General features: G+C 36.4%; 1 protein-coding gene across 1 annotated transcript in view; it reads right to left on the bottom strand.

Moving 5' to 3' along the window:
* Positions 1–15,198, bottom strand: part of CSMD2 (CUB and Sushi multiple domains 2) — a 994,819-nt gene that overhangs the window by 201,704 nt on the left and 777,917 nt on the right. The window contains exons 27-28 of the mRNA XM_031962095.1: positions 7,076–7,267; positions 432–570 (exon numbers count right to left, since the gene is read on the bottom strand). Coding sequence (XP_031817955.1) covers positions 432–570; positions 7,076–7,267 — 331 coding nt within the window. The remainder of the gene's footprint in view (positions 1–431; positions 571–7,075; positions 7,268–15,198) is intronic.

Below are 15,198 nucleotides of genomic sequence, written 5' to 3' on the forward strand. Positions count from 1 at the left end.
ATATGTGAACAAGGTGTGTGTGTGTGTGTTGTGTCTGTGCGTGTGTATGAGCATTCACTATCTCCTCAGTTAAATTAAGTATTTCATATTTCAGAATATTCCAGTGTCTTGTACACTTTTCTCTATGCAGCAGACATTTAACAAATATATAGAGTTAATGATGATAATGATAGTTTCTGTTGACTAAATAATGGGAAAAGAACAGAGAGCAGAAAAATGATTATACTTTGTTTCTTACAGAGCATCTTTCTGATTGTTCTGAGCTTCTCTCACTAAGACTTTCTCTCTGGACTAACCCAAAGAACTAGATCAGGAAATCTCCCTCCCTCAATTGGGTTTGGGACACTGGCAAAGGGAATTCTTTCCACCCCCATGAAAATCCCTGCCCCTTTCACCCTTATAAAGAGATTTCCCAGGAGAAGGGTACATACGTGTTAAACACCAGAGCAATGACATAATCAGGAGAGACAGTCACTTTCCAGTCACATTCTTTGCCTGGAGGGTAGGGTTCAGGATAATTTGGGGACAGAATAACCCCTGAAGGTCCCGACAGATCACCACCACAAGGAGCTGGAGAAAAGAAAAGAAGATTATAGTCTATGTGTCTCTCGCAAACACTCATGTGATACAGAGGAAAGTCAGCCTCAATCAGTCTCTCTAATTTTCCTACCACCCATCCTCAAACCTCACCCAACATACTTGCAAGAGCTAGAAATTAGTTTTTATCAACATATTTATATATAAGCAAGATGTCTCCCATAATAGAATCTAAAAGTCCTTGAAGAAAAGAATCATTTCACATTTATCTTTGTATTTCCACCCAAGAAACAAACAGTAATTCCTTAACAAATACATATTGAGTCAACAATTCATTAATTTATTCACTAGAGTAAGCTAAAGGCCAAACTGATTAGAAAAAAAAAAACTTAATTAAGATTAAAAGATGATATTCATTTCAGCCATCAATGTTCCAGTACAACACAGGTAAGATCCAGCTTGTGAATGGGTTACATTCTGAAAGACAATCTGAAAATTGGTTGCTTGGGAATTTGAAAATATTCTCCCATTAGACATAAAGTAGGATTCCCTAAGAGTTGGAGATGTACATCTCTATTAAGATATTTCAAGGATGAAGGCAACATGACTAGAAGATAAAATGTCCTCCACCCAGTGGCGCTGTCATGCAGCCTTTCTCATACACAACTCTAAAGGATTTTATCATAAGCACATTTATCTGCCTTTATATACATGCATGCACATCTCAAGGCTTCAGAAAGCTATTAAATTGTTGCTTCCCCACATAATGTTAAAGGCTTCCCTTATAAATGTTTTCAATGCTCTTAGGTCAGACCACAAACTTAATCCACAATATGCTTAAATTTCAGAAGTTTTGAGATATGCATAAAATAGTTTCTCTAAGAAAATACATTAAAAATAAAATTAATTCATGTTTTCAACTCAGAAAGCTAGTGCACATTTCCTATACATAGTCCCTAATACTCTCAAGAAGGAAAGAAGAAAAGGAGTTTGGATATCTTGTATCAATGTATCAATGAGCATCTCTCAGGGAAAAAGAGACAGATAAAGGTAAAGAAATTCTAGAGAGAGAGAGAGCTCCTGAGGCTATTTCCAGGGAGACAAGTCTTTTGTGAAGGACTATTCATAATCATAATAGAATTAGTATAGCACCAATTCTTAGAGTTGATGGGACCTAAGAGACCCAGTGAACCTTTGCCTGAAAAGAAACACCTTTTATAGCATCCAGGCTCCACTCAGAGCCCATTCAACTTTTAGATAATAATAACTTCATTAGGATGTTTTTCTTTATATCAGTCTGCAATATGCCTCTTTATAAAAATTAAACACAAGGAATTATGTATATTTAGTATAATTATGTATATTTAATGCATTTATGTGTATTTAGGGCTTTAAAAATAATTCATACTTATATAGTGCTTTGAGGTTTACAAAAAAACTCTATATAATATTTGGATGTAAATTGGAGCAAGTATTATTATTACCATGTGACAGATGTAAAAAATGACTAATACATGAATGGAGTTAGGTTTTTGTGAATCCATGTTTAGGCTTCTGTTCATTCTACATTTCACTTCTCAATAGCCTCTAATTTTAGATAAAAGATGTTATTAAGTCAAATATTTTAAATACAATTTATTGGGAGCAGAGGGAGTGTATATAAACACGACAGAGTCTAAACTATCACCTGTATTTTGAAAATAAGCCAGATTTGGGAAATAAGGTCTAGAGAATATAAGTATCATTTATAGTTTAAGAGTTAGACTTTAGCAAATCAGTGTAATCTGAACTGCCCCCATCTATAATATAACCAAAAGAATTATTGAATGGAAATCTTTGGATTTCCATCTTGCAACAGGAGAAAATCCTGACACTTCAATTTAAAGAGAAACCCAGAGAAGAGATAAATCAAAGCCTCTAAGTAAAACAAACCTAAAGCTGTACCACCGATTACTGAAATTCTAGTAACCTTGATGCCCTGGATAAATAGGTACTACTGTGACATTTCTTGTAAGCCCCAAACCTTAACCTACGTGTTATGTCTAAAGAAGGATAAAGAGAAATGGATGAAGAGTTCAGAGAGGTCCACGGGGATGAGCTGAAAACAGAGGATCTGTTCTCAGGATGTGCAGAAAGGAACAGCTTTTATCTTAAGCAGAGGAAAGCACATCCACAACAGGAATTTAGAAGCCTCACTAAAATTTCTCTTTGTAGTTCTGTCTTAATGGAAAAGTGATTTAACAAAAAGAGCAATGAGTGATTAGAATTGAAGAGGCTTGGGTTCTGGTCCTGATTCTGCCAACAACTTATTCCACTGACGGACCTCAGGCACAGCCACATCCCTTTATGGTGCCTCATCTAATCAATCTACAACAGTTCACATTTCTGGTGTGCATGAGAAGCTTAGCTTAAATGATTTTTAAAGTTCCTCCTAGATCAGCTCTAACAACCTCATTAATATGAGAACAGGGAAAAATCACCACATAAGTATGCTCTTACATCTTCCTCAAGACATATGAAGTACATATTTTTGGAAAGACAAATTCATTACAGTAAAGACTTTCAAACAAAAACTAGAAGAAAAATACATAATTTAACACAGTGATACTATAAAGCAGTCAATAGAGGATGAACTAGTGAAACCCATATCCAAGTTTAAGGTGAAAGTAATTGAGTGCTTTGTAAAGCTGAAAAAAACAGATGGGATTTTTTTTCTCCCACAAGATACAGTTAGATATTGCAAAGCTAAATTGCCTATGTAGTAGCTAATTCATTAAAAATGAATAAACATTTGGGAATTGGTATTTTCCAACATAAAAATATACAATATCATCTTATTAATGGATGTTTTTAGGATTTTGTATTCTAACTGAAATTTGAATGGATGCCCATCAATTGGAGAATGGCTGGGTATTTGTGGTATATGAATGTTATAGAATATTATTGCTCTGTAAGAAATGACCAGCAGGATGAACACAGAGAGGCTTGGAGAGACTTACATGAACTGATGCTGAGTGAAATGAGCAGAAACAGGAGATCGTTATACACTTCAACAATAATACTACATGATGATCAATTCTGATGGACATGGCTCTCATCAATGACAGGATCCAAATCAGTTCCAATTGATCAGTAATGAACAGAACCAGCTATACCCAGTGAAAGAACACTGGAAAATGAGTGAATAGGTAGATATAAGAATCTTCAAAATAAAGCTGGTAATTAAAGACAAGGAACTGATAAGATCACCAATTGAAAAATTAAAGAAAGGGCTTAAGAAGGAGACTGAGAAGGAGCAATCATATAGGTAGAAGAACCAGAAAAGAGTTATTTTCTGAAAATCTACAAGAAGAGAGCATAAAGAAATAGCTAGGTAGTGACATAACTGGAACCCATACCCAGTTTTTTTTTTCCTTTACTACATTATACTGACTAGAATTTCTATTGAAAAAGAATTAGATTTCTTTGCTTAATACATTTTCCAAACCAGTGTGAAAGTTGTAGAATGATTAATCTTGAGCTTAAATTTTCATTAGTTCATTCACACATGTTTACTGTTTTTATATCATTTACATAGAGCTGCCTTCTCAGGAATTTTCTGAACAGAGTAATTTAGGAACCTGTTTGATGAAATTGAGGCCTCTTTTTCTAGAATTCAGTATTGAGCAAGTTGTGCTGGCTCGCATCATTCATCCCAGTTTATTCAACCAAAGGAGCAATGTAGATATTGTATCTCCATATGCTCAGAATTAAGGTCCAATGAGTTTATTCCAAACCAATTTGACCTCTTATCCAGTCCAACTAAAGTAAAAAAAAAAAGAACTAAATGAAATGAGTGGGAGCTAAAATCATGAAGTGACTCCATCTCTCCATTTCTACTGTCTCCCTAAAGATGACTCCTAAATCTGTATCATTAATCCTGATTTGTCTTCTGAGTTACAGATTCCTATTTCCATCTGCCTGATGATTATCTTTACTTAAAATTCACACTGACCAAATGAGATATTTTAAAAACTCATAGTACAGTGCTCATCCCAAAGTAGGTGCTCAATTAATGCTTTTTTTCCTCAACCTTTTCCTCTGCCAAAATTCTTGCCTTATAAATCTGTTTCTTCTTCTAACTACCATATTTATCAGTGAAAATACTATTTACTCAGCTTCCTAATTTTTAAACTATTAAGTTATCTTTGTCTTTTCTTTTTTCTCTCTCATATTATATTTGTTCCTGTCTCTCTATTTCCATGGCCAGCACCAAAATACAAGCCACATTATCACCAACTCAAATTACTGAATTAATCCCCAACAGTTTCTTCTCAATTCAAGTTAATCCTTTATACATTTGTAAGTACAAATCTGGTCATGATACTTTTCTGCTGAAAAATCTGCACTGGTTTCCAAATAAAACTCAAAAATCCTCTGCCTGTAGTCCTCCACAATTTGGCTTCTCTTTACATTTCTAGTTTTTTTTTTTCTTATATTTTTCTACTTTGTATATACTATGCTCTAGCCAAATTGCCTCCAACGTATGTCATCCCTTTATCATATGTTCTAGGGTTAAAATATTCTCTGTTTCCTTCTTTTCCAACTGACTTCCTACTCTTAAAGTCCAACTCAATGCCACCTTCTGAATGCAATCTTTACTCATCTACTTAATAATTTATAAGGCCCACTGAAGCAGGGATTATTCATTAGCCAAACTGTGTATGGGCCCCACTTCCTCAGTCCTCTCAACACAGCCAATACTTCAGAAATATTTATCAAATGAAGGATCATTGATTTTAGAAAGAGTCAAAAGGCTTGAATTTGAGCCCTTCTCTGCTATTAAATGGCTACATTGTCTTTGACAGTCATTTTCCCTCCCTGAGTCACAAGTTTTTTCATCTCTAAAATTATAAAGTTGGACTATCTCAGCTCCAAAATTCCTTCAAGATTACATAAAGCTATTTTCTCAACCTACTAAAAGCCGTATCTTTTCTATATTTTGTAGATATCTTAAGAAATCAATTGTCCCAATACTACCAGGCTTTTGTATAGCATTATTTCCTTCCAACATATTTATTATTTCATCTATAATCTATCTTTTTCCTGGCGTCAGTCTTGAGAGGACAGAGAGGAACCAATTACTGCCACATTTTGTATTTTGGGATCCTAAGGTCCAAGCAAATTCAGCAAATTGCTGAAGTCACAATGAGAAAGAATATTTTAGCTTGAACTTAAACTGTTGAACTACTGTTGGAACTAAGGTTTGAGTTAAACCCCCTACACTTTCACTGCACTAATGGTCATATTGTTGTGAGTAAACAGCTGTGGGGCAGGCCCTGGGACAGCTTCAGTTAACTTTGCCCCTGAGTGGACTGATCTCCAACCCATCAGTGGGAACTCTGAGTAAAAGAAGACATAAAATCAGCTCTAATTCTACTGAAAGGGCTTGAGCCTGCAGAGCACATCCTTGCTCATTGCTTTTAACTTCCAATAGCTTTTACTTGATTTTATTTTCTTGTGAATGGTTTTCTAACCACCTAGAGACTACTTTTACTTGAAAGGTATATGAATGTTTTTATTAAGTGGACGTCTACTTGATCCCTCATACTCTTGAGTTATCCACTGCACCAAATGTGCACTGAGGCTCTGCAAGAATTTCTGTAAAGACTCATATTGGTCCAAAGAGTAGATGATGAAATAAACTCTCCCTGCTCTCAGTGGAAAGGTTAGGAAAGGAGGGAACTCAGAGACTATGGGAACAGAATGCTGCAATATACTGCCAGTTGTAGTAATTTGGCCAATTATTTTTTGTGGTTCTATTTCTTTGTTTCAAGGAAGATTCAATGGGTAGGTGTACACTAAAAAGTAAGTCTGATATAAAAGTAAAATAAAAAAAAATTCCCAGGCGAGAGGAAAAAACAATGATATTAACAGAGATGCTGCCAATGTATTGAAATTTTCACCTTCCTCATCATAATCTCCCAGAACAGGCCCTGTCCAATATTACAAATGATAATAGGATTGCAGAATTAAAGCTGAAATTTGGAGGCTATGTAGTAAAATATTGTCATTTTACAGATAGAAAACTGTAATCCAAAGACTTCCATATGTCATGTTGGCAGAGCCAGAATTTAAACCTAGGTTCTTTAGACTACAAATTCCAAACTTTTCCATATCAATTGAGAAGCTATTCCAAATTTAGCTAATACTCCAAAGATTAACAAGTTTCAGGGGCTTCCTATGCAGTGTGAGCACAATTTGCCCTTCTTTCTGACCATCTCCTTACTTACTGGGAGAAAGAATAGAAATAAGATCAGGACACAGAAAGGAAATTCATAATTGAATGTAAGTAACATTTGACCAGGTCTAGTGATTGCTTAAGTTGAAGAAGGATGATGATTAGGAATTTTTTATAACTTTCATTTATTTTCCACTCATTCCCTTGTTTGTAATTTATAGTTGGCTACCATTTAATTTTTTTTTCATCCTATTTTTGCTAAAGGACATTATTTAAGAAAGAAAAAGAAAGAAATCTGGTCAACTAGGTTTTCTATACCAATGCATGTTGGGGGGTCCGGCTGCCAGAAGAATCTGTTCTCAATCTTCACACAGCTGATCTGGGCCATTCCCTGGAGAGCATAACCAGGGTCACATTGGAACACAATGGAGTCCCCCGCTTCCCGGCTATCACCACTTCGACTCCCATTTTGAGGAACACCAGGATCATTACAGGAGGTTGCTGTAGACACTGGAGAAGAAAAAGAAAGAATATCACTAGTTATATGTCTCTCTGAAAAGCAAGTCCACAACCCCAACCTTACCTTCACTACAATATCACTCATTATCATGTCACTATCATACTACAGTCATTACTCAATTGCTATCCAATATTTGAATAACTTCTATACAAAACTTATGAAAGACTCATTCCCCATCCTACACACACACACACACACAAACACACACAGTATTAATATTTTTCAAATCTATCAAATAGAAACTTCAGTGAAGATATTTTGATAATAATGACAATGATAAACACAAGTCTCTGTAGGCTTATTGCTTACAATCTAAATTCAATGTAGAAAAATGCTTATAATGAAAAACAAAAACATAATATTTTACATTGGTCAATTTAGCCTTTAGTTAACCCTTTAAAAAATTATTAAGGATTTGTAGGAAAATTAAGAAAAAGTTCTTCTGCCTAGAAGGAAACATTAGATCACTAAATTCAACTTCTGGCTGATTGTATGTCAGTGTTATAAAATAATGCTACATGATGTCTGTGTTGTATGATGGCTGACCATATGTCAATGTTATGAAATAAATTATTAACAATTCACAGAAAGGCATGATGGGAGGTAAAAATTAAAGAAGTCATTCTACTTTTTTTTTGTAATTTGGCATGATGAGACATGATCCATAATATAAAAAGAAGACTTTAGGCTAAATCTAGAAGGATTTTGTGGAGACAGGAAAAAATAAGATTTACCAACTGATTGGACATATGGACTAGATGAGTGGAAAGTTGAGGATGACACTAAGGTGGTAAACCTCAGTAAAATGGAGGGATTGAAAGGGATAGAAAAATAAGTGAAGAGTAGGATAACAGTTGCTGTTTTGGATATATTTGATTTGAGGTGTCTGTAAGCTTAAGTTTAAAGTCTCTAATACATACTCTGTGATGCAAAAGCACAGTAAAGAGAGATACAGATGATACTGAACACACGGGAGTTAATGAGATTATCAGGTTAGAGAATAAAAAGAAATAAAAAGGGGGAGAGGACCAAGGTCAAGCCCAGAGGGACACCTGTAGTGAGGGAGGAGTAACAGGGTTTCAGATTCATCAAAGAGACTGAGGGTGATTCAGATAGGTAAGTAGAGAACCAGCAAAGGGGAGGATCACAAAACCGCAAAAGGAGTCACTATCCATCAGGGGACAACAATCAACAGTGTTAAAAGCTGCAGAAAGGTTAAGAGGGGCAGCACTGATAATTCTGTAAAGAGCAACTTCAGGTGAATGATAATAAAAGAAGTCAGACTTCAGGGGATTTAGAAGTGAGGAGAGGAAATAGTGCAGATGGCTTTTTCAAGAATTTTAGCTTGGAAAAGGAGAAGAGTTTTTAACATGATAGCAGGAAGGATTGAGTAAAAGGAGGCTTAGGCATATGTGTAGATAATAAGGAAGAGAGAGATTGAAAGTTTAAAGAAGGGAGAAATGATAATGAGTATATGTGAAGGAAAACAAAAGAGGTAAATAGAATTCAGGACACATACAGAAAGTTGGCCCTAACAAAGGAGCACCTCTATATCAAAAACTAAAGTAAAGGGAGAGAAGTTTATGTAGGAAGATGTAAAGGGCTGAAACTCTCAAAAGGTGTGCTTGAATCAGACAACTGAGTGCTTAAGGCTAATTACCTATTGGACAATGATTCTATTAGCATATGTTTGGAAAAATGGCCTTGCTCACTGTTCTGTGCTGGGTAGGTTTGATGTATACAGATAATTGCAAGTAAGGATTAAGGGGTGCCGTGGGAGAGGCAAGAGAACTTCACTTTGCAACAGGACCAGGAGAAGGGAGGTTGGTGGCAAGCTCGTGGCAGTTTGTCTATCTCCTTCACTTCTCCCCCTGAAGGCCAAGGACTTTTAATTATCCTGACTCAGGCTGTTCCTGAGGCCTCCAGGGATCTAGCCCAGACTCTCTAGGAAGTATTAAAAGAAAGGGAGAAAAGAGTATATAATGACTGGTTTCTTCATCTTTCTTCCTTTCTTCTTCCTCCTTTTTTCTCCTCCCCCTCCTCCTCCTTTTTCTTTTTCTCCTCCTCCTCCTCTTCTTCTTCATCCTTCTTTTTCTTCTTCCTCCTCCTCCTTCTCTTCTTCCTTCTTCCTCTTCCTTCTCCTTCTGCTCCTCCTCTTCCTTTTTCTTTTCTTTCTCCTCCTCCTCTTTTTTTTCCTTCTCCTTCTTCTTCTTGTCAAGTAAGACTTTACAGCAGAAACAGTAGCTGAAGAAGGAGCTTGCAGATACTTAGGGAAAATTGAGAAAATGTATGCAGGAGATGTAGCAATATATGAAGATGCATGAAAAATCTCATTTCCTCCAAGTTATATTGCAGACTCCTTTGGAATTCTCCATCATGCCTTCATGACCCAGAAATCTCTTCGGTGGAAAATTTTATCATAATGTAAGATCAAATCAGTGGTACCCACATATCTTCGGTGATTTCTGATCTGATTAGAGGATTGAACCAAGGCTTCCAAAAATCCTTTTTTAAGGAAGGGGTTCTTCCTTTCCCAGCAGCTATGCTGCTTTGGAGCTTCTTTGGGTTTCGCTAATATTCCCTCACACTGAATACCTTCTTCTGCTAAATCTTTTTCCTCCTAATGTCTCCCCTATTTCCTACTCTCCTTTTCAGCTTCTTTTTGTGTTTTCTTCCTCCATTAGAATGTAAAGTTCTAAAAGAAGGGATGGGCTTTTCTTTTTCTTTTGTATTTGTATCCTCAGCACTTATCACAATGCCTGGCACAAAGTAAATGTTTAATGAGTGTTTATTGACAGATAAGTAAGAAAGAGAATTGATTAGGAAGGAGGAAGATTGCCTAATTCCCCACAGTTTCCCCTGTAATCTGAGACCTTCCTCTTCAGCTTCCTTCTTTATTTTATATCACCCAAATGCCTTCTGCCACTATCTCCTCCTTCAATCCTGACTCACATAAGGTGACCCTTTTCTCCTTGTAAAAATAAATCATTCTACATGTACAAATGTATTCTTTTATCCCATCATCTCTAACAAATTGGTCCTTTATCATCCCCCTTTCAATTATCTTCAATCTCTCCCCATCTATGTTCCCTACTGCCTATACGCATAACTGTGTCTCCATCTATCCCTGCTAATTATTGTCTCACATTTTTCCTGTCTTTTGTAGTTAAACTCGTTGAGATTCTCTGCAATTCCTCTCCTCTCTGCACCTCATCATTCAACTGAAAGCACTCTCTACAAAGTAGGTGCTATTATTCACTCATTTTAGTTATGTCTGATTCTTCATGACCCCATTGCGGGTTTTCTTAGAGTGTTTGCCTTTTCCTTCTCCAGCTTGTTTTACAAATGAGGAAACTGAGACAAACAAGGTTAAATAACTTGCCCAGGGTCTGAGATCAGAGATCTGAATTCAAGTCCTCCTGGCTCCATCACCCAACTGCTCCCTTCAAAGTACTCAATACTCATCTTTCTTGACTTCCTTATAGCCTTCCACAATGTCAATTATACTCTTCTCTCTGCTATTCTCTAAATTGTCAGGATACTCCTCTTTCTGGTTCACCTCTCCTATCTAACCACTTCTCAATTTATTAGACAACTCAAACTGGATGTCTTATAGATATCTTAAGCTCAGTATGTCTAAAACTGAAGTCATCATCTGTCTTTCATCCCAATCTTCCCCTTCCCTAAACATTCTTATTATTTTAATATTATTTCTGGTTTTTCTCACTTGACATTATTTTATATTATTTTCTTTATTTTTATTCCTATTTATTATTTTTCTTATTTGACATTATTTCCTATTGTTTTCATAGTACCAATCATTCTTACAGTCCTCTAGACTTTCAATTTAGGTATTCTCCTTAATTCCTCATTCTGTCTCACTCATCACTCACAAGGTCTATAAATTTCACCTAAATAATATCCCTTGCATATGTCCCCTGATAGTGCCACCATCTTGGTACTTCATTTCCTTATACTTGCATGATGCTAATAGACTAATGGTTAGTCTGTTTTGCAGTCTCTCACAACTCTAGTCCATCCATAGTCAAAGTGATTTTCCTAATTAGTATGTCTGACCATCTCATCCCTCTATCAATAAACATTAGTGGCTCTCTATCATTTTTAAGATAGAATGTAAAAATAAATATACATTCAAAGCCCTTCATAACCTACCCCCACATTTTTTCCAATTCTTCTTATACTTTATTCCTTCTCCCTGTCCCCTTCTCCAACACATATTCTCATCTGGTGACACTGGTTTCTGGCTATTTCTCAAAGAAGATACTTCATCTCTCATCTTTAAGCATTTCCCTTAGGTTTGCCCCACAGCAAGAATGTTTGCTCTATAACTCTGCCTCTTGGGTTCCTTTGAGTCTTAGCTAAAAACCCTCTTTCTATAGGAAACTTTACCCTATTCTTTCTTCCTTCTTTCCTTCCTTTCTTCCATCCTTCCTTCCTTCCTTCCTTCCTTCCTTCCTTCCTTCCTTCCTTCCTTCCTTTCCTCCTTCCTTCCCTCCTTTCTTTCTTTCCTTCACTCTAGCCCTCTTTCTTTCCTTTTCTCCTTCCTTCTTTCCTTTCTTCCTAGGCCAAGCCCCATTTGGCCATTGTTTGGGTCCTGATGGACTCAGATTGAATGTATATAGCAATCATTTCTGCTTTGGTCAGAAACCTGGAGAGTCTTCCCTCCCAGATTGATTGATTGATTTGATTGGTTTGTTTATTTATGGAGTTTTTTGGACTAAGTAAAAGAGGACATCCTTTACCTCCATTGCTACCTAGCCCTAAGCACTGAATGGTGCAGCCTCTGTCAAACTGAGATCTGTTAAAGACTTCAGCTTAAAAAGGCTAAGGTCTCCCAGTTCATCCAAGGCTATCTCTAATCATTTTGATCTATATCTGCCCACTGGACTCAAATGACTCTGGAGAGGAAAGTGAGGCAGGTAACCTTGCCCAGCTCACTTTCACTTTCACTTCACTCAATTCAATTCACTTGTATGTCACAGCATCACTTCCCTGATGTCATGGTCCTTTTCAAGAATATGAAGGACAAACAACAATCCTTCCTTATTAGGGTGGCTTTCCTCTATGTGATGTGAGATCATGGATGGACATTTTGATTTCCACAGTTATTAAAATCAAGTTGGAGAAATGGAATTTAAGTTAGAAAACTGAAACCCATCAGGACATACAAGAATAATCAAGGGTGGAATGTATCTTCCCCTAAAAGAATGTAAGCTCCTTGGAGGCAGGGACTAACTTTTGTAATTAGGGGTGCTAGTCTGAGATTTGAAAAGAATAGGTAAATGCAGCTATAGAAAATCAGAAAAACATTCTGTCTGGGTTCACTATGAATTTATATTTCCTAACTTCAATTAGATCTTCAATGTAGCAAGCTAGTTTTTTTACACTTTCCTAAAAAATATACTTTCCCACCTGCCACAGTGAGTGTTCCAAACCTTTTCATTTCTCTTCAATGCAGCCCCAATTCCCCTCATGCACACGTACCCTCTCTTCTTATCCTCTTCAAGGAAAAATCAGAAGTCTGGATAAACATGATCTTGAATAGAATCCAAATTCTTCTGATAAAGCAAGCCATCCTCACCATCCAGCAGTCCAGAGGAACTAACCCACCAGACAATAAGGGACTATTCTCATTGAGAAGTAGAAGGAACTCAACCCCCTCCTTATTCAATATGAATATTCCATCCCAGAAGTACATATTGATAAATTTGAACAAAAGCCTGGAAATCTAATTAACTCATTCAGAGAATTTGTCTAGATGGATTAAAAGGCAAGAAGACCGTGACAATTCCTTATGGTGAAAACTCAAGTTAAGAGGTATCCATAAAGTATATTGTCTGGACCAATGGGGAGCACTTTCTTCAACTGCCAAAATGAACTAGCCCTATAAGATACTGGTATACCCCAACAAAGTCACATTCTCAGCATGAGAGATATGAGAGATGTTGTCAAGTTAGAAAAGTTAAGTTTTGGCAACATATTTTATAAAGGAAATAAAGACAACAAAGGAACAGAAGATGCCACTCATTTTGTGAGTCTGGGTTACTGGGAATGTTTATGCTGTCAAGTAGCTTAGACTAAAATAAGATTTACCTCATCCCAGGGGGCAGGGAGCAAGACATCAAATCAGGAGATTAATTGGAAAAAACAATCTTATAAAATAGCATAAATCAGTAGAAACAAAAACAAATCTATAGAAAATTGGAATGAGATCAATCTAAATCACATTCTCCCCAAAGCATTCAGAGATGAAGCTAGCATGAATAGAACAAATAGGGAGGAGAAACAAAGGAAGAAAATTGTATCCTTATCCTCATAAAACAAAATGCTTCAGAAGATGTTAGGCAGACTAACATTAACAAGATGAAAGTTCATGGAGATAAACAGGATGTTCTACACTTAGAGTCAAATAATTGTTATATACACAAGGAAAAAAGACTTGCCTAAAGAACAGTTTGTTTTTTTAAAAGGCTAGATATTGATTGATGTAAATTCTATGAATCAAGTATAATGTGAATGGTAAAAAGAATAATGATTATATAAGGAAAAAGAATTAATAGAACTTAGAAGGAGAAATCAGCATGGGAGAGTATCAGGAGAAAGTACAATGAGCTCCCTGACAAAACTCCTCCATCAAAACCTGAAAAATGCATAATATAAAACTTAATCAAGAAATCTAAGAAAAAGTCACAGTCATAGCACAGGTTGGCATGGGGGACAGAGAGGTTTGTGAATAATAGTGGCTACAGAGAACAAACCAGTGCCCAAGAAATGACTAAGTACCAGGAAGAAAGGAAGTCCTAGACCCACACCCTAGCACCATAACCTAGTACAAGGTGTAGGAACAGTTTTCAACTGCAACATTTCTCACCTTGTTATCCAGTTCAAGTTCATAAGTTTAGGGAAGACTAGGGAAGAGCAACAAGAAGTCACAGGCAATGTAAAAGAAAACAAATTCAGAAAGCATGTAATTCAGGCCCCAAGAGCAGAGCAAATTCCAACTTTTAGCCCAGTCTGAAGCCATCAGAGTAATAGGGAATCAAAGGAGAGTCAGCAGTTCTCTCACTGAACCGTCAAAGCTTCCCAGTGGGCTGGCAGTAGTTGAGTCCAAAAGTAATCTGCTGTTGCTCTTGCTTAGACTGAAATCAAGAACCTCCATAGCTCAGACTATTCTGGGCATAATAGTCAGCTTTCTGAATGAATTAGGCTCTGAATTAGACCACCATGGGAGCACTAAAAGCCTGCTTGACTTATCCCTGAGATTCTGAGATAACAATACTCAATATCCCAAGAAAACATCAATTGGATCAGTTCAGATCTTCCCATCAGAAATATACAGACTGGCCCTAACATAAAGTCTGAAGTCAATATTGGCAGAAAGAATGAACCAAAAAAAATTCCAGGGTTTATAAAAAATTCTTAGAATAAAAAGGATCCCCCAAACATAAATCTGAAAGAAAAGAATGACTAAAACCTTTATAAGCATAGCCTCAAAGGGGAAAAAAAACCCAGCATAGGTATAACTTGAACTTGAATTTCTGGAAGAGATGAAGCAAGAGTTAAAAATGTTTAATCAATGAAATGAGAGCACTATCAGGGGAAAATGGAAAATATGAGAGTTATAGAAGAAAGAATTGGAAAGATAGCTTGGCAGAAGAGTTATAAAACTTTGATGAAGTAATAAACTTCTTGAAAATTAGAATGACCAAATAAAGTCAATGAATCCATGGGAAAACAAGAACCATTAAAGAAAGGGAAGAAGGGAGGGAGAAAGGGAGGGGGGAGAGAAAGGGGAAGGAGGAAGGGAGGGACAGAAGAAGGGAAGGAGGGAGGGAGATTAGACAAACTATTTCAAGAAAATAGAAAGAGAAAGAATCCTTTGGTCACATCTTGAAAGAGA

Source organism: Sarcophilus harrisii, chromosome 3 (genome assembly GCF_902635505.1).
Source record: "Sarcophilus harrisii chromosome 3, mSarHar1.11, whole genome shotgun sequence".
NCBI classification, from domain to species: domain Eukaryota; kingdom Metazoa; phylum Chordata; class Mammalia; order Dasyuromorphia; family Dasyuridae; genus Sarcophilus; species Sarcophilus harrisii.